The sequence below is a fragment of the Toxoplasma gondii genome, chromosome VIIa (genome assembly GCF_000006565.2).
Source record: "Toxoplasma gondii ME49 chromosome VIIa, whole genome shotgun sequence".
Lineage (NCBI taxonomy): Eukaryota > Apicomplexa > Conoidasida > Eucoccidiorida > Sarcocystidae > Toxoplasma > Toxoplasma gondii.
The window spans coordinates 444,912-464,538 of record NC_031474.1 but is presented as its reverse complement, the minus strand read 5'-3'; the positions used below and the strand labels follow the sequence as shown (position 1 = coordinate 464,538).

Here is a 19,627-nt window from a genome sequence, read left to right as displayed (position 1 = left end):
TCAGTGAAAATCAAAGACGGACTGTCTCCGGATGAACGTGACTTCTCGAACCATGGATTCCTAGCGTCTTGCCTCTCTCAATCTGCCTCTCTAATCGGGTCACACACTCACAAAAGTTCCATACACCTCTTCAAGGCAAGATACGCACAAGGTGAGAGACACGCGCTTTCACCCATCTATGCGAGATCCGAAGCTGCATAACTCAAACTGTATAGACAGAGCCATTCGAGGCCCGAGACATCTGGGTAGGGCTTCTGTTATGAGGCCGGACCACCATGTTCGCTATGAATGGTGTACTCCACAAACCTCCCGGGCTACAGCAGACCGTTTCCCTTGTCGAAGCAGAGAAGGAACTCGGAGCGGATCTCCCCGATAGTTTTGAGCACCTCAGCTGCGATAGTTTGCACTCTCACGAAAAAGACATTGCTTTTTGCGAGAAGGAAAACGCGAACACGGAGTGGGCTCGGTTCTCCTCGTCGCTGGTTCTGAGCAAAACCACGGGAGACGGCTACGGACTTTGCGAGAGAAATTCAAGTTCGTAAAACGCCTGAATCCTGAGTGTCCTTCTAGACTTGCACAGGCAGGAAAAAACACGATACAGAGAGACAGAGAGTAAAGTCAAGAAAGGGGGAGACCGAAGAATGCTGGAGTCGCACGCACAGGCCTCCAGCTCCCGACTCCGATATTGGATCTTGTAAGAGAGCGGAATTCACAAGAGAAGTCTGTGCATCAAACACCTCCACAAACGATCGGGCTTCTCCAACGACGAAAGAGAGAAAAGGAATGCGAACGATCTGCCTCGCGTTTGACCCCCGCAAAGAGGAAGACTGTCAGCTTCTTTCCGTCGCCCACAAGGAAAACGAGAAGAGTGCGACGAAGGCGGCAATGCTACCGCGGAAGTTATAGCGAAAAGCAAAGTCCAGCCTGGAGGTGACTCGTTGCTTCACAACTCTGCGACTCGAGTTCAAGAAAGGAATCTACCGATTCCAGCGGATCGAACATCCCGTTGCTTCGGTTTCTCCTCCCGCAAGTTCTCCACGCAGCGACTGTCTGGGACAAAAGACTTCTGTTTCAAACAGGAAGACACCACGAGGGTAAAAAGGAACAAACATACGGTGAAGGAAGCGGCGAGAAGATCAGTTAGGAAACAGCGAGCGAGTATGGGGAAAAGCGAGGATCTTTTTTCCCGGAGAAGGAAGATTAACTAGGAAAGAAGGAGGGTATTGATGAAGAGCGAGACAGCGCGAATGACACGAGAGAGAAAACGGCTTTCTCCGAAGAAAAAATGTTGAATGCGCCGGGCTGTCGTCAGGCGCGAATTCTCAAAGTACGCCCAGCCCTCGACGACGCACTCATTCTGGATGTTCAGCTCCTGCACGGACAAAAAGAACGAAAATAGACAAAAGATCAGCGTGGAGAAACGTACACACACTGAGAGGGAGAAGAGAGGAAGCAGGCGTAGACGAACGGCGAGAAGAAGCCTCGCATCCACAGAAGCGAACATGACGACAACGTCCTCTGGGGGGCAGCGTAGAGTCGAACAATTAAAACAGGATCCGTTTTACGATTTTGTTCAAAGTAAAGCGTTTCATTGGAAAGGCGGGTATTACAGACGGACGGACACCGCGAATACCAAGAGCAGCGACTCCTTTTCCAAGGAGGCGGGCAGCAGCCTCAACAGAACGGATGAACGACTTGTTATCTCGTCGCAGAGGGGCTTCCTCCCCGACGACGGTACTGACAACGCTCGGATCTGAGTCGTTGTCTGCGTGAACGACGCCTGGACCATAAAACTGGTGCAGAAGAACCTCAGTGTGTCGGAGGAATGCTCGTCGAGGCTGCGGACATGAGATGTCCATCACTCCAGTGACGGAGAAAGCAGGAAGAAAAGATATGAGGGCAGAGGAAAATACAAGCTGAAACTGCGAAGCTGAAACGAAATGCCAGAGACGCAAAATCATGCGAAGACCAGTAAGAAACGGAGGGCTCAAGCAGCGAAGTCCGGACTCATTTCCCCCCCAAAAAACTGCGTACTTTGCTCCTGTCCCAGATACGCTGCATGACGCGCTCTTGCTCTTGAATTGCGTGTGGGGTGTCTCTCGAGGCTCCTGAAAGCACGCAGGGACTCCCCAGAAGCGAGGCAACTGGCAGGACAGAAGGCCTGCCTTCACGCAGCTTTACTTCATGCGTACACATCCACCGATATCGATGCATATACCTCCACGCCTACGGCTCGCGATGTGAATGCGGAGGCCCAGTTGCATAGAAACATTCTTTGACCACGAACGCGATGCATGTGTGTGCGTGTACACCGGGGTTCCAACGTCCTTTCGTGGAGACACAGCATCCGTTGCCTAGGTCAGCAACAGGAGTTTCCGAGTCGACTGATGTTTGACTCTGGAGTCAAATCGATAGACACGATACACACATGAATTTTCTCACGATCTGACTGGACCTGGAAGAAGCATTTTGGCATTCCAGAACTCGCAGCAACTAACTCTGTCTGTTGTGTGTTGCCGATGCCCCTCGAGAGACGCGAGGGAAGACGTTGGCTTGCAGGAACCCCCCCCTTGCAGCTAGGTTCGTTTTCGCAGTTTGTCTGCGTCTGCGTTCTCCCGGTTCTTCGTCGTGGAATTGTGCAACCGTCTTCTTTTCCTCGCGTCGCTGACCTTGTTTAACTTGCGTGTCCACCAGCTGTTTGAGCAGCAGGGCCGCTTTGCAGAGGTTGGTAGCGTCATCCAGAAGCTCCGCATTCGTCTTCTTTTCGAGAATGTCTTCCAAGTGAAGAAGACGATTCACGCTTTCCACCGCACGACTTCGCCCGATGGCTTGGTCGAGGAAGAGCAGAAACTGAACTGTCTTCGCGACACTCAGCGGATCCTTGTCTGCACCTCGCTGCGAAGAAAACAGAAGAAGACGAAGAACCTGTTGAATGAGTCCCCTCCTCATGAAAGCGGAAAGACTTCCTGCTCATCTTTCCCCTGAGGAGGAAAGAAAGGAGAGGCTTACACTGTGTAGAATTCACTGTGTTATTACAGTTCCACCGCACCCCACTCCGATCACAAAGCTGGCTCTCCGGGCTGCGATTGGGATATTATAAACCAGCGCCGATCTAAAATCGTGGTGGTTTCTTGTCAACTATATACGTCTAGTAAAGCTCAAGTTCCTTGTATCTACGTAGCTCACTGAGTACTTAGGATCCACCAAGTGAGTCCACAAACGGTACTAGGAAATAGGCGATTGCTGGAAACTGTCAATCACACTGAGTGGAGTGAAGTAAGGAACAGCAACAGCAAGAGTTTACAACGCAAAGAGGATTCATAGAAGAAATTGTGTCACACATCCTGAAAAAGGTACGGAAGCCATTCGGTTTCAATTTAGGGGTCGACGTCAGCTGCTGGAGAGACAGCGCAGCGGAGAAGCTCAGCTGTCCTTCAACGGAGATCTCGAGAAATCGAACCAAGAGTTCACAACGCCTGGTCGCGTATACTCCCCAGAAGCTCGTGAACGACCTCGTCTCACCTCGTAGTAGGTTGCTGCGTCTTTCGAGTTGCCCATGTCGAAGTCGAGGAAGACGCCATGACCGAACAGAACGTCGGAATGGTCTGGAAAAAGAGACACAGACTTCTCCTGCAGGAGGCGGCTTGTCTGAGAAGAGAGCAGAGAAAGCACCAAAGTCAAAGGGAACAAACAGCGAACGCATAGAGAGATGGGCAGCGAAGGGTGTGGACAGGGGAGAGAATGGCAGAACGGGAGGCGACACGAAGCAAGGACAGAAGGAAAAGCAATGACGTACCACCTTTAGGCCGTACAGATCCATCAGCTCTTGAGCAAACTCTTGCATGTTTCGACCGCATCTCTCGTCGTCTCTGAGAAAAACGAGAACACACGGAAGAAACAAAACACATCCGCCTCACAAACCGCAAATGCGGTGCCATATATATAAATACATATATTTATACATATATTTATACATATATATATATATATATATATATATACATATGCATATATTTATACATATATATGTATATACGTATATCACGTATAGATCGATACGGTCTACTTGCGTAACGTCCGAGAAGAACCTCTCTCCATGCGACTGCACGTATATCACTGAAGCCTGAGATCTTTGATTTACGCGACACCGCAAGCATTCCAAGGTCCTCTGTGCAGGAGAGACAAGAAAGTCGTTATGTGCCTGATTGCGATAGTCTGTCGGCGACACACTCATGTGAGCTCTTACTGGTTGCCTGTCCACATAAACCTGTCCGGGTGCTTGCAATGGCGGTGCTCCACTCGAGCCAACCTCCAGAAATACATGTTTATATGTGTGTATACATGCCCACGCTAATCTGCATTTATACATGTATGTACGCTAGAATATAATTCTATGCGTGCATATCTGCAGCATGTTTACGTCAACCTGCGGATGCGGATGAAGCGTTACAATGCATATGCATTCTAACCAGAAAGAGAGAAGCAGCGACAACCCATGATCAAGGCAGAGAGAAACGATGGTGAAACGGAGAGGGAAAATGGCAGTAAATGAGGACTCTGGATATTTTGCGCGCTGCGCGACTCACGTGATGCAGCGTTGAATCCAGGGGTCGAGCGCCTCGAGTGTGGACACCTGCCAAAGAGGAGGGAGAATGACAAAAAGGAAGAGATGAAGGAGAAACAAACGACAGAAGGCGAGATCGCATGCGACCGGAAGAAAGAGAGGACCGATGCACAGCGACCGGAAAAGAGATTGGAGGCAATCTGGAAGACGACGTAACCGACGCGTTGTCTCAAGAAGGGTGTGACTGGAACAGACACTTGGGGTGAAGAGTCTCGCACAGTGTAAAAACCGTCACGGGGGGAAGACCAATGCGCCGTGGAACACAGGAAGAAGACGCAAGTTCTCCGGAAGTGACGAGAGAAGAGAGATCGCAGAGACGAATGAAGGCAAGAGGCAGACACACAGAGTCGCGAAGACAACAGCTCAGCTAGAGACTCAGAAAGAGGTTGAGGGATGATGAGGGAGCATAGGAAACAGAGCCATAAGGCGGAAGAGAGCGAATTGTTGGCCGACAAAGAGAGAGATCAGAAACAGACAGGGAGACAAACCACAAAGGCGGAAGAAGTGGAGATCAAAGGAGAGACAAAAGCCTCGAGAAGGGGAGAGACGAAAAGTCCGAATCCGTCGATTCCAGTACCTTGGACTTCCAGTCGAAGGAAAGGTACGCTTCGTTTTTCTTCTGGATGTCCAGAACTCTCAAAGACTCCTTGAGCTGTTTTTCCGCTTCTTTCCGGTCGCTCTGTGAACGCGTTGCCGCTTTTCCTTCTGCGCGAGTCCCCCGCGGTTCTTTCACCTTCAGAACGGCGTACACGCCATTGCGGTAGAGGAGATCGAAAGACGCTGAACTGAGTTGCGTTTTGAAGCAGAAACGCGAGAAAGACTCCACAGCTCGGGGGCAGGGAAAACTCTTTTCCTCGACGAGATCCGCCACGCCAAAAACAGTCACTTTGTTCTGCTTTGCGGCTGAGCAGAAAAACCGCACGTTCCAGCAAACAGGGAAACACAGCGAAGCAGCGAAGCCAGTGAACAAGAGTGGAAACCGGTAGGACTACCGAGTTGTCGTTTTTCACTCGTATGGGTGTGTCTCAATAACCAGTTGAGTGTTTGTGAGGAGAGACTTCCACCAATATACTACCAGTTACGCTGTGAAGCGTCTCGTATACTCCTTGACCTCACAGCTAACTCTTCAGATGTGCGGGGAGAGCAGAGCGATAAAATGTCAGCACATGCACGGCATCCGTAAAAGCACAACCGCGAAGCAGTGGAAGGACGAAGAGAGAAGAAAAGGGCAATTGGGAGATGCACAGCAAGACGAAAGGCTGTTAAAAAAGCAGGAAAAAGACAAACAGGCAGGAACGGGATGCCGGAGAAAGTCAGAGCGAGGAAACTCCAAAAAACGGGGTGCGGGAAAACGGAAAGCAACCTCCAAAAAGGAAGGAAAACATGAAGGAAAAGTGTTGAGACGCCTCAGAAAAGACTTGGAGAAACAAGACACTGCGACGCAGAAGAAATCTCCAGCAAACCGAAGAAAAACGTATTTTCCAACTGAAGCCTCAACGAACTGCGCTGAACAACTCATACGTGATGGGCTATATCGATCAGCCACGGTACGCTCTGGGCAGAAAGAACTCTGCAACAAAAGTTACTCAGCATTTCCATGCAGAACCAGCGCGTCTCCACTCCTGTTCTGGGAAGCAGCTTGCGCGATCATGACAAAGAAGAGAAAGGAGAGACAGGAAACTCGCTGCGGGCAGTTGCCCAGGACGGCACTCGAAGCAAGTGGGCAAGGTGGCGCGTTGAGACCATTCAGGCAACTTGACAAGCAAGAGTGAGCATTTGCGTGGAAAAGAGAAAGAGACAGTGCGATTGGATCTGCTCGAACGGAGTCCCGAACCTAAGAATGGGTGCCAGAGTTGCCTATTGCAGGGAAGAATCACGAAAACGTGTACGTTCACTCTGCTGCGTGTAAACGCGCTTGAACCGGGCATGACAAACGAGGCAGCTGGCGCAAAGAACTCCGAAGAAGTCGAGATAACACTTTCAACAGCACACCAGTGTTCGCGCGCATGGAGACCGAGGCCACAAGGAGCTGCGATGTGAGACCGGGTTCGTCTTCGGACTTGTGCAGCACTGAATGGGGGAATAGAAGCAACCGGATGAATCTGTGGTGGGATGAGAATCTCCCAGAAGGCGGCAAGTCCCGGAGCTGGTGCCTGCCTTCTCCAGATTCAAGTAGTCGTCTGCAGCAACGCTCTCAGAGAGCGCTCAGCAGAAGGGGGAGGGGGAATTTACGCTTTCTACGTGGAGGAGACCTTTTCTCGGCAAACAACACACAGAGTGCACTTGGCTGAGACCGACCTGCACAGCGGAAGTTGTTGATGAGAAGGTAGTCCGTTTCGTAGACGCGTTGCATCAACGAAGCGTACAGCTCCTCGGGGGGGCACGCAGAGGCGCCATAGAGAAACTGCACCTGGAAAGTCGAAGAGACAAGAAAACGCCGAAAGGGGAGAACAGCCTGCGGTGACACAGATGTTCGAGGTTTGCGCCAGTGAAGACAGCGGGGCTTAGACGAGGGAATCTGAGCGAGCGCCGAGGGGATCCCCTTCTCAGAGGGTTCGAACAGAGGATACCAAAGTCGAAGGGAAAAGCCAGTGGAGCGCTCTGGAGTAAATGCGCATGCAAGGAGAGATCGAGTGCGAACGAAGGGCGCCGTCTCTGCTTTCTCCAATCTCCGACTTCCCACACACTCGCCGCGTTCGCTCGGTGAGAACACAGTACGCGAAACTCCGGGAACAACTGTACGGTGAAAAGGCGCAGCACAGGGTGGACGCCGGAAGCGGGCAAAGACTGAGACTCATGGTCTCTCGCATCCTCTCTGCAGCTCTCTCTCCCTGCAGGCGGCAGCTTCGTGGGTGCAACGTTCCCTTGCGTTTCTCGAGAAAAAAGCTGGATCTTCGAGTACAGGTTCCCGTGGCTAGAACATGAGAAGCTGCTCTGCTCACTCGCTTCCTCATTTCAGCTTGTTCGAATTGAGGGTGAATGACAAGACGCAGCTGCGTCGCTGCACGCAGAGTGGAGGACGAGGGCATGTCTCCGAGGATCGCGGCGTCCGGCGGAACGTTGGTTTTTCTGAAAAAACAATCACAAATATCACAAGCGCGTCCAGATGGAGGAGAGAGCTGCTGCCAAATGTCGTTGTGGAAGAAAGCTGGTGCACCGTCTCCTGCACATCCACCACACCCGACACAGTGCTGCTGCAGAGAGATAGTGGGTCATCCCTGCTCGGCACAAGAACGCGGACGCGGCAGCGTTCTTCCAACAAAAAGGCAAACAGATTCAAGAACTTGACAAGCAAGGGTAGACTGAGATTCGCGACAAAGAGACATCACGAACGTCTTCTGTCGCAGAGATCCAGGTCAGCACTACTCCAGCGTGGAGCATCGACTTCTTGTCCTTTCGCTCTTCCTCGAGTCTCCCTTCTCCACTACGCGTCACACGCGGCAACTTGTGCAGGACTTGTAGGCAGGCAGGCGGCGTTCCTCTTGTGCGCCGTAGGCAGGAGAAGAAGAGAGGAAAAGCTGAGAAGAGACGCGGACTCTTCTCGCTTCGTCGAGAGGGACTTACAGCCAGTTGATGAGAGACAGTCTGCTTTGGTTTGCAGCGTTCTCTGTCGAGGGTTCTGCGACGATCATTTCCTCCAGCGGGAGTTTAAGGTAAAAGGGCAGAGCGGAGAAGCCAGCAAAAAGCAAAACATGTACGAGGAAGACGAACCGCGAGCGACAGCGGCGGCCACCGGTCAATCGACTGCTGATCGACGCCAGACTGAAGAAAGAGAAGTTCACACACAACGGGAAAGGGATACACAAAGATCGACGTCGACAGATGCGGAGAAACCGGCAAGTAACTGCACATAAACGACTCCCTTTTTTGTATGCTCAGAAGAGCTAGTTCCTATACAAATGCCTGGCTTATAATACTTGGTCCAAAACACATGCCCACATATTTGGTTGCCCACATTCATCCAGGCTTCCAGCATTACATATATATATATATGTATATATATATATATATATGTAGGCGTCTCTGTGTATCAGCACACAGAATGCGTATGTGTGTTTTGAAACCTCGAAAAGCTCTTATTGAAGTTGTTTTTTCCTTCGCTTCTTTCAAGCGTTCTATGCCCCTGAGATTCGACTATTTCCAAGCTCCTTTTTGCCCATCGTTTGAGTTCGCTTTCCGTTGCGCAGCACCTCTGCTTCCTCTGTGCATGCAAACGGGGATCGGGAGCGCGGAGCAGGTCCCTGTGTGAATCTGAGTTTACGATCGTGGCTCTGATAGGCAGGGCTGCTCTCGACCAGCAACACAAGGAGCTCGCTGGAACTTCGAGTCGCTGGACAGACACATTCCGACATGAACAACGCAGCCAAAGGCCTTCAAGATCTGCACCAGCATTCCATCTTGTGGGATGTACTCCCCAGAAAGAGCTTAGGCTTCTGCTCGGGTCTCTCCTCTTCCTCTTCCACGTCCCCTATGCAGCTGCGTCTCTCACATGGGCAGATTCAGCGAGGCCGCCAGCGTGCATGCAACCGAGCGCCAGAGCGAAGGCGACGCGACTGCCGCCGCCAAGACGCAGAGAAGCGGGAGAGCGAGCACTCGAAGCCGAGCGATGAGAAGCATCAGAACCACGAAGAAGATCGCCTGAAGAGAAACAGCAACAGCAACGAGCGAAAAACATCTCTCCTCTCCCACACTTCACCACACAAACATCGACACTGATTTACACATGCATGCATGATCATATCTGTGTACATATACCTACCCATATATATACATATATATATATATATACCCATATATACATATATATATCTACCCATATATATATATACCCTTATATATATATATATATACCCGTGTATATATGCACATGCATTTATACACACACGAGCCGTGCGAATGGAGGGACATCCGGATGAGCCCCCGAGACGAAGAAAGGGGGCGGAAGTGACGCAAAAAGTCTTGGGGTCCCAAAGCGCAGAACGAAGAGGGGAGAGAAGAAGCGAAGAAGGAAGGCGAAAAGAAGAGAGACAGAAGCGGGAGAAAGGAAACATGTTTGCAAAGAAACAATGGGCCAGGCGAAGAACGACGAGGACAGAGGAAGTTGTTTTTTCGAAAGCAGAAACAAGTACCTGAACAGAGAGGTAGAAGAGGTCGGGCATCAGAAAAACGGCAGACACCAATTGGTCTTCCATCTGAGCACGCAGCCTCGCCTCCGCTCTTCTCCGCTTCTCCCCGACAGAGTCGGAGGACTCAACTGCCGGTGGCGGCGACTCTTCTCTTTCGTTGGTCCCGACCTGCAAGCAACGAACGGAGAAAGAGGAAAGTCTCCGACTTCGAAGCGGGGCGCAAAGCAAGCCGATCGCCAACAGAAACAGAGAGATACATGCATGCACACTCATTCGCTTTTATGTCTTTACGCGCAAACAGCTAAATATCTACGTGCGCATGCCCACACCCATGCATACCTATACATATGCGTATATATATATATATATATATATATATGCGTATATTTACATACACATATGTATTTGTATGGACCATACGTTGGCAGGCGTGTATACATGCACCGGCTCATGTAGACACACATCTGCCGATAAATAGAGAGCTACGCACGTAGAAGTATGGATAGCGACAACGACAGCGCTCGACGGTTTAGAGGAGATCTGATCTGTGTTGTTTCCGGGTGGGGTCGTGAACGAGTGCATGCGAATGCGCAAGGGGGCGAGCAAGCCAAGCGCTCTCGGAGCAGCACAACTTTCTTCCGATGTATCAAGCTGCTCACCGGTTTTCTTTGTCGCAGCTTCGAGTCGTCCGCAGAAGAGACTCTGGAGACGCGAGAGTGGTAGGTTTGAACAGAAGAAGCGAGAGTGATTTAGAAACGAAACACTGGAGAGAAAGAGACCGTCTTGCAAGAGGGAAGATCGCAGAACAGAGCGACACAGGGGCGACGGGAAAGAGCAGAGAAAGAAGGCTGAGGAGGGACAAAAGCGGAAAAGGCAACGAATCCCACGGCAGAAAAACCACGAGCACACCGCGAATCTGAGAAGAGGTACGCATTCGACGAGGACCGCCACCAGAATCCTCAAAGGAGAAAGACAGGAGTTGACTTCGTTTAAAAGCAAGTATGAGGCGAGGGGGGGGGGAGCTGCAGCCAAGTCGAGAAGCGGCAAAGCACCTGGTGAGTGAAACACGACTCGAGAGTAGGTAATCATCCCCCATGGCGACAGAAAGTAGAGCATGTTGCACAGAGTTTTGTCGACGCGAGACAAGAAGAGGGCAGACGGGGAAGCGATCGTGAGTTCTGTGTGCGTCAAAACATTCCTCTCCACGCGCCGTCGCCCTGTGTCTACTTGCGACTTGGGGACAAGTTTCTGGACTCTTGGGGCCTTGCTGGTTGTTTGCACGCATCGATGTGGATGCAGAAACGTCTGGCGTTCTCTTCAAAAGAGCACTGAGACGACGCCGCAGATAACGGAGACGGAAACACTGGACAGGCGCGCGACCAGAAGGACCGCAGAAGCAGAGAGGGAAGAGGGTACTCACCGTGTGTCAGCCGCACAGTGTTGGGTGCTCGGTGCGGCGTCTTTCCGTCGCGCCTTCTCTGCCTTCGCTCGATGTTCTTCCTGCCCGAGTAGCGGTTCTCTCTTCAGACTCAGAGACTCTTCCGAGAGAGCTGCGTAGAGACCGGGCGATAGGCGGCAGAGGCGGTTCAAGAAGAGCAGTTGGTCAGTAGAGAGAAGAAGGAAAAGGAGAAGCGAAACGCTGGCAAAGAGGAAGAGACGCGACGGAGCAATGAGGTTGAAGAAGTACAGAGAGAAGAAGTCGAACTCCTGAAGAGACACCACAGAGTGGGCATGCGACGTGTCAAGGACAGCGTGGAAACGATGCGAGACAAGAAGAAACGATGCGAGACAGAAGAAGAAACGATGCGAGACAGAAGAAGAAACGATGCGAGACAGGAGAAGAAACGACGCAGGAAAGAGACAGAAGAAGCAGAACTGAAAGAGATAAGCGCCACGGAAAGGAAGGAGAAACAAAGGAGGCGGGGCCGATGAGAAGTCCAAGGGCACAAAAGAGTGAAAGCGACGAAAAAGAAGAATAATCACGACGAAGGACTCGTGGAGAAGAGAGAGAGGTACTGTAAGGCGCTCAAGGAAGTGCGAACTGAAACGTCTCTCTCTTTATCGCGAGGATTTCGATTTCTTCTCTCTGTGCTTCTTCAACTTCATCGCTCCGTCGCGTCTCTTCCTGTTCGCCAGCATTCGTCTACGCCGATGGTCGGTGGCTCGGCTGCACGCGTCTCCCTCTTTTTCCTTGCTGCTACACAGGAACCTGCACAGTTCGCACTTTTGCATGAACTTTGACCTCTTGACTTCTCGTCGTCGCATCTTTCCTCACCGTTCCGCCCATGAGGTAGATGCTGGTGTCGAACGAGCTGGTCGCAAGTCCGAGCTTGTGCAGCAAAAGCTGGAAGACGTGAGAGTCGTCTTTCTCGAAGCTGAGAAAAAGAAAAGTCAACAGCCACACGGTCGGTCGGCTCTTCACGCTCTCAAGCAGTTTCCGTCATTTTCCACCCTGACCGCTCCTCCGAGAGGGTGCTGCGTTTTCTCCCTCCATAGAGACGCGCTTACGCCGGGAACGCCCAGGATTCTCGAATAGCATCCAAGGTGAAAGTTTCTATCGCCGGTTCGAGCGTTCACTTCGAGATGCGCTCCTCGTTCACATCTGATATGCCTGAAACGTCCTCCCGCCTCTCTCTTCTCTTTCTCCCTGCGAGCAGAGCTCCTTGGCAGCTGACTGCTCCCTTGAGATTGAGCTGCGTGCATGGAGTTGCAGTGACCCTTGACCTGTGGGGGATTGCAAGTTTTTCAATCGAGAGCTCCTTCTGTCAGATGATGTGAACAGAGGCGTCCTCGACATGACTCCGGGGTCAAGGGTCGGAACAAACGCGCCCGGACTGACTCCGTCTGTGCGTTTACATACGAATGACACCCTCTAAAACAGATCAGAGAGGACGTCCTAGAAGATTGAAGCCTTGCCCTCGAAACATCGAAGCGAAAATGAGCCGAAACGGACTGACATTTCTCCAGAGTGCTGTTTAGAGATACCGCGACTTTTACCGCGACATTTGAATTCGTTTTTCCCTTCAAAAGGACATTTCACACTCGGGCACAGATGCGAACGGTTAGCCTCCTCCTGGCTGAACGTCTTTGTGTCTGGTCGCTTACCTTCGCAGAGACAGGCGAACGAGGAAGCAAATCGACACCGCCAGAAACCCTCTGAGGACGTTTCTCGGAAAGAGTCGAAGAGCGACGCCTCTCGCCTCTCCCTGTTCCGCCGTTTGACGCATGAGCAGGCGGGAGACCGGCCAGACATGCAGAACGGCGAGAACGGCGAGCAGCGTGTGGGGAAGAAAGGAGAGAAGCTGAGAAGAAGGAGACCGGAAGCAGAGGCCAGAGCGAGTCTCGCAGCAGAATCCCTCTTCTCCGCATACGCGGAAACGGAGAGATGAGGAGACGGTGAGCACGTTCGTCAAAATGTCTGTTCGTCGTCAGGCACTCCGTCGCCACGGGGCGTCGGCACTCGAACGGGAGCCAAAACACAAGGCAAAGTCGAGAGAAGCGAACCATCGGACGAAGGCGAAGCTGTCCTTGGGGAGAACAGGAAGAGCGTGTGAATGCAAGGAACTTCCCGTTCTCTGCCTTTTCCTTCTGACCAGAAAGGCAAATGGAGGTCTCGGTGCCGGTTCAACCCATGCACATCGCAAGTGCGGCCGGGCAACACAGACACGGGAAGAAGACAAAGACGAAGGTGGAAACGAACGCACGGACGTTTAAAGTTAGACACTAAGAAAGGAAAACAGCTCAAGCCAGAACATGGAAAAGAAGAGAAGGAGTAACAGACGGCACGGTGTGAAGAGCTGCAGCGTCTTGGTTTCTGACAGGCTTGTGTCGCCACCTCGTTGCTGCTCAAGAGCATAGGGACGCTGCATGCAGAGGACGAGGGCCTGTGAACGCCGGTTCGGCTCGTTCGAGGATTTGAAGCTCCCATTTCGATCTGCTACAACTCGCAGATATCATCCTTGGGCTAAAGAAAGAGCGTGTCACTTTCTCCTTTCTTGTCAACAGACTCAAACGTTGTCTAAAAGACACCGGGATACTCAGAAATGCAGCCGCGAACTCCGCCGACAAACCGGTCTATCTTTCCTTACCAAGTACCTCGGGAAGAAATGGAGAAGAAGGGTGCTCACAAAAGCGGCAGAGAGAACCAAGAGAATGCGTCGCAGAACGCGCTCACAAGGGAAGCCCACGAGGAGCACTGCAAACAAGGCTGCCACCTACAGTAGAGAAAAGAGAAAACGACGCATGCAGTTGTCGACACAAAGACACGCAGGCAGCCCAGAGAGACCGCAGGCGATGCCGGGAAGCTCGGGAAGTCTTCAATGAAGGACTGAAAAGGAACTGGCCGAGAAACAGGTGCGGCGAAGAAGTCCAAGACAGGCGAGAAGAAGGAAACGAAGAGAGAGCGTCGAATAAGGGAGGGACCGACTGCGGTTGCGTGTGCATGAAAGACGGAAATCCGAGGCTCAAGCGAGACGACTGGAGGAAACGGCTCCTGCAGCTACTGCGTTGCAGAGATAACAAGAGACGCAGAACACCGAAGCGGAGGACAAGCACCGGAAGACAGGAAGCGACGGACGGCGACACAGGCGAGTGCATGCAAACAGAGAGAAGGACAAGCCGACAGGAGGGAGACGCGAGACAAAGTCCAAGAGGAGAGAGCGACTCAGGAGAAACGAAAACTCAAAAGGAGGTGTGAGGGAAAAAGGAAGCAGTTACCTGAGTTGTGATGACGAAGACTCCGAACTGCCACGAGACCAGGAGGCAGAGCGTCGACAGAAACACAACCGCGAGCAATTTCTTCTCTGTCTGCACAGTGGGGAGAGAAACGCTCTCAGAGAAAGAGAATATGAGGAGGGGCACGCATGCAGCTCCTCTGACACAGATCCTCTGCTGGGGTAGTAAACAAACATTGCCTTTCAGACGTGTAAATGTATTTCCTTGGTACAGTTCTGCCTGGACTTTTTCCTCGTTTTCCTCGTTCGCCATCTTCGTTTTTCTCACTGCCTTCTCATCCCTTGGTCTCTCGAGCAAAGTGCCTCGAGGTGACCATCCTCCTGAGCCTGTCTTTCTTTCTCTTCCTCGCGCTCCCTCTTTCTGTCTTTCCCTACCGTTCTCTCTGCCCCTGCGATCTCTCTCCTCTGCTTTCTGCTGCCTCTTCTCGTGTTCGCGTTCGCTGCTGCTGCGTCACTCTTTTCGCTTGCGTCCCGGACTCCCCCGATCTCTCTCGCACCTGGCGAAGCGCCTCGAGAAACCTGTGTGCTCGCAGACTCGAAGCTGAATCTTTGTCCGCTGCCCAGAGCCTCAGCGTCGCCCGCTGGAGGCGCGCATGCGTTTGCAGAAGCAGAGCGATGGCGGTGATGTTGATCCACAGAAAGGGCAGCGCCCAGTTCTCTCGCAGGGGGACGGCTGCGGAAGCGAGAAGTTGCAATAGAACTCGACTGGAACGCTCTACACTGAGTCTTAGTTTCAGTAAAAGGAGACAGGCGGCGACGACGAGGCCGCGGCATGACGAAATGCCAACGACGCTTGAGACCGCAACAGACACTCCACACGAGGAGACAGAAATGGCTGTGAGGCAGACTGTGGACATGCGGAGAAGAGGCGAAACGGACCGGCCCGCTGTAAATCCGCAGTGAGAAGAAGAGCAAAACAAACGGGTGGGCGCAAAAGAAACTGGGACGAGCCGGGAAGACAAACGCGAGAAGAAATCAAAAGCCAGAGGTTACGCAAAGGACAAACGGGAAGAGAAAGGTAAGAAGCGAAGTTGAAGAAGCAAACGAATTGGAAATGGAAGAGCAAAAAGAAAAAGCAGAAACGTGGAAGACGAGGGATGGAAAACCGTCAGGAGGTGCGTTGCTGAGGTGCATTTGTTCGTACCTTGAACGCGAATGATGAGACGGTGGTAGTAGTTCGCGAAGAAGAATCCGAAACAAGCCAAGGCACAAAATGCGCTACCCCCTGCAAATGTTCAGCACACAAACAGGCGCGCGTGCACCGAGGCGTCGAGGACAAGGAAGCAGAAAATCTGCAGAAGCGCTGTGAAAAGAAGAACGACCAAGGCGCAACCAAGGCAGAAGAAGAAGCCGATGCGCGTCCACGGAAGGAACAGAGCAGCGACGAAGAAGCGGACGGACAGCGACAACAACGATGTAGCAGGGAGGGAAGACGCCGAGTCCACATGAGAGGCCTGAGAAAAGCAGAAGACGACTGCCAATGCAGGACGGCACCGCGAAAACATTTCCATCAACGGGAAACGCAAGGTCAGCAAGAAAACGATTCGCTTGCGGCCGTTGGGGTCGAGACGTGTGTTCATATCGACGACGTTTCGCGAAAGCTTGCCAGACCGAGAGAGAATAAGCCTGGAACACTACACTTGTGACAAGTATACCTCCGACAATAGCAGCAACGAGTACAAACCACAGTCTTCTCCAATTATGAAACTATTAGGTACTGGGAAAAGGAGTGTACGTGCATGTGAGGCACTTGCAGAGAGACAGTGGAAGCGATCACTCCGTTGATTCACAGTTCACCGAGGGACCTTTTGCAGAAAAAAACAAGGATTCTTTTTTCGGAGATCTCACTCTAAATCAGACACACCTGCTACGGCCGCGAGGGCAGCGAGCACGGCGACGCCGAGAGCCTGGAGAAGAAAAACTGGAAACATCCACAAAGGAGAGAAGTCGGACTCCAAGCCTGAATTGTGCACGGAAGAACGCTGAAAAGCCGACATCGGAGGCGGGAAAGGGACGACTCGAGAGGCTAGAAAGTGCACAAATCTGAGAGAAGAGACGACACCGACACAGGCATGCAAGCAAGTGCTGTATTTACAATTCGAGTTGCTGAGGTCAAACGCATCCGCCGGAAAACTGCACGACCAGCATTCCTCGTGTCATGTATAAGTAGATAAGGCTTTACAGAATCGACGTACGCAGGTCGCGGGCACTGAAATGAATACATAGGGATGTATTCACACACGTATACAGGTCTGGGGATACACAGGTGCTCAGCGAATTCATGTGTGTGCATGTGTCGATATATACATATATATATATATATATATATAGGTTGATAAATGTATGTATCCTAGGAGAGAGGACTGTCGACGTTTATGCAGAGAGAACACAATGGAGGACAAAGAAACAGGCTGTTTCCACGGTTCTTACCGCATGCAGTGTAAAAGTTGAAGGGCGTGCGAGCGACGTACTCAGCTAGCCACACGTCCCCGAGAAGGTGGCGGACCCCGCGGTAGAGCAGTCCGACCAAAAGCTCTGAGAGAGAACCGGAGAAACAGAGAAACGAAACGGGTGGAGACAAGGCACCAAAGAGCAAAGGAGTTAGAAGCAAGAGAACAACAGACTGCACTGACACAGATAGCGACGAGAGCACAGCGGGAGACAGCACAGAGAAGAGCAGGGAAACGTCAAGCGAGAACAACGAAGAGAACAGCTAAGAAGAAACACGATGTTTTGTCAGAGAACGCTGCACAGGACGAGATGACGGAAGGAGGACGCAAACACTGAACCAGGGTCAAGACGCGCGAAGCGAGAAAAGAGCGACGAAGCGAAAAAAAATCAAGCGGGGAGACGGCCTCTAGCGGCACTCCCTCGGAGTCTCGACTTGTGGAGAAGCACGAGTCTTTTTATATGCGGCCCACAATGTCGAGTACCTTGGTAGACATTAAAGCGACGGAGAGCGTTCACAACGTCTGGATGCTCCGACCTCTCGTCTCGTCTGAAGCGAAGAAAGTCCATCGATTAGAAACAGGCCGAAACCAAAATCCGCGGCAGCTTGAAGAATTCTGCATTTGCTCTGACATGATTTTGCGCTTGAAAAACAGGCGTTTCAGCTATCCGTGCGTCCTTCTCTCTAACGGTTAGCTGCTTATTTCCTTCTGCCGCTGCGAGTGCGTTTGCGCCGAAGCCTCCAAAAAAACTGACAGGGTCACTCCTCGCTGAGGTCCGCCCACTTTGTCAAGGCAACCTCACGGGAGCATTCACAGGTGCACAGAGATAGAAGGACGCACGTAACTACAGACACAGTTGGACACAGACATATGCATACTAGACATCTGTGTAAGTGGAGATCAGCACAAACATGGGCTGTAGATGGAAACGGGCGCACACATGTGCAGATATGGTCAGGTATAGAAACAGAAAGGGAGTCAGGCGAGAAAAACGAACAGCTCCGTCGCTGCTCTTTCTACCAAGAAGAGATCGAGCGCAGTGCGGCTCAATCTTCGAGATTGCTGCGTTGACCAAATAATTTCCGTCGCTGCCCAAGCAAGGCGCGTTTCGCGTTCGTCGTCCCAGGTCTCAAACAACAGCTGGAAAACGGTGAGGTGGCAGGACAGGAAAGGCAGAAAAAAGAGCACAGGCCTACAGAATCGCGTGGACGCCGGCTTGCCAGGTGGGTGCGGCGACAACGTCGTTAAAGAACGAGTAGTAGAAGGATCCCTGAGAGAGACAGAAACGCCGAGAAGTTAGCCGCAAACACGGACACGAATGCAACTTTCTTCAACACACATGCATGTGCAGTTATAGAGAGATCCAAGTATATATATATATATTTCGTGTGTGTAAATGAAGATATACATAGGTGCGCACCTCTCTCTCTCTCTCTCTCTCTATATATATATATATATATATATATATATATTTGAATGGGTCTGCTTACTTCAGAATAGGCAGAAATTTGTTGTTTTTCGTAGGGCCACTCGAAGGTAAGGCGATGACGCCGATGGAGGACGAACAGGAAGAAGAGGCTGCGACCAAACGAGGAAACACGACAGAAGCAGCAACTGAAAAGGGAGGGCAGTTTTTATTCGACCATCCTCACTGGGCACAGCTTCTTTCGCCACCTCCTTTGAGTCTAGTGTGTCTCATTTTTCCCCCATCTGCCTCTCTCTCTTTCTCTCTCTTTCTCTCTGTCTCTTTCTTTCTCTCTCTCTCTCTTTCTCTCTCTTTCTCTCTTTCTTTCTCTCTCTCTCTTTGTTTCTCTCTCTTTCTCTCTCTCTCTGCGTCTTCTGCCAAGTTCCCTTTGTCTGTTTTGACTCTCCTTTTTCCGTTCCTATGGTCGCGAAAGGCGAGTTCAGGCATTCGACTACGCAGTTCTGTGTCTGCCCTTCTCAGTGTCTCTCAGTGACCAGCGCAATGTTTTTGCCGGCGGACCCGATGAGCGTGGAGACGATCCAGGTGGCCGTTGCGTTGCATTTTCGGGGAAATCCAATGGCGGCGCCGCTCTCGTCGTTTTCTCCGTTCTCTTCCAGGTCCGCTGTCTGTTCAAATTCAGCGTTGGAGACGGGTGAGGCAGAAGCAAAAGCGCGCGCCAAGTGCTCGCGAGCGTCCACTCGGACTTTCGCCATATTTTCGAGAGCGAGTCTGAATAGGTGCAAGCCGAGAGGAGAGACACGCAGCCCACCCGCAAGGTTCCAGGATGGGGAAAAGAGAGGAGAAGAAAGAGAGAAAGGAAGGAAGCGAAGACGGACGAGGAGGGGTAGAGAGTTGCAGGTGAACCGGCGAAAGACACACAGCGGCAAGACACGGGCGATGAGGGAGCGAAGGAAATTTAACAAAGGAGGCCGGTGCGGGGAGAGAAAGCTCACCACATGAAGCAAACGGAAGGGCAAGTAAGACAGCAAGGCTGAGAGAGAAAAAACACGAGTAGAATTGAGAAAATGGAAGAAAAACCGGACAACCCTCTCGGCTGGCTAGTCGCGGCAGTATGTAGCGACCATGCAGGAAGGCGAGAAACGACAGAAGCACCCCCTTTTTCCTTTTTCGCCGTCGGCGTTTTACCCTTTTAGGATCGCCCAGCTTCGAGGAAGGAGATCTTCTTCAACTAAGAAACATGCGAGTTTCTCCGGACAGAAATGTGTGCA

The 19,627-nt window shown here is 51.7% G+C and overlaps 1 protein-coding gene across 1 annotated transcript; it reads right to left on the bottom strand.

Annotated features, from left to right (window-relative positions):
- Positions 1-368: 368 nt before the first annotated feature.
- On the bottom strand, positions 369-19,515 carry TGME49_280400 (hypothetical protein). Its single transcript, XM_002371393.2, has 26 exons — positions 18,918-19,515; positions 18,424-18,511; positions 18,130-18,203; positions 17,417-17,481; positions 16,914-17,018; positions 16,348-16,404; positions 15,628-15,708; positions 14,981-15,156; positions 14,467-14,556; positions 13,839-13,964; positions 12,856-13,052; positions 12,026-12,125; positions 11,171-11,457; positions 10,410-10,452; positions 9,754-9,918; positions 9,114-9,262; positions 8,189-8,386; positions 7,567-7,693; positions 6,923-7,034; positions 5,202-5,527; positions 4,587-4,633; positions 3,797-3,869; positions 3,523-3,648; positions 2,670-2,895; positions 2,035-2,108; positions 369-1,372 (listed from the first exon to the last, which is right to left on the bottom strand). Exons 1-26 carry the CDS (start codon positions 19,109-19,111, stop codon positions 1,205-1,207), a joined length of 3,474 nt encoding a protein of 1,157 aa, XP_002371434.1. The 5' UTR covers positions 19,112-19,515; the 3' UTR covers positions 369-1,204.
- Positions 19,516-19,627: the final 112 nt, after the last annotated feature.

Bases quoted from the DNA above. Each gene is read 5' to 3' on its own strand.
- TGME49_280400 (XM_002371393.2), bottom strand. From the start codon at position 19,111: ATGGCGAAAGTCCGAGTGGACGCTCGCGAGCACTTGGCGCGCGCTTTT. The intron at 10,453-11,170 runs GTGAGTACCCTC...TCGCGTCTCCAG, and splicing joins CACTGTGCGGCTGACACACG to AGTCTCTTCTGCGGACGACT. The intron at 7,694-8,188 runs GTAAGTCCCTCT...TTGTTTTTTCAG, and splicing joins CTGTCTCTCATCAACTGGCT to AAAAACCAACGTTCCGCCGG.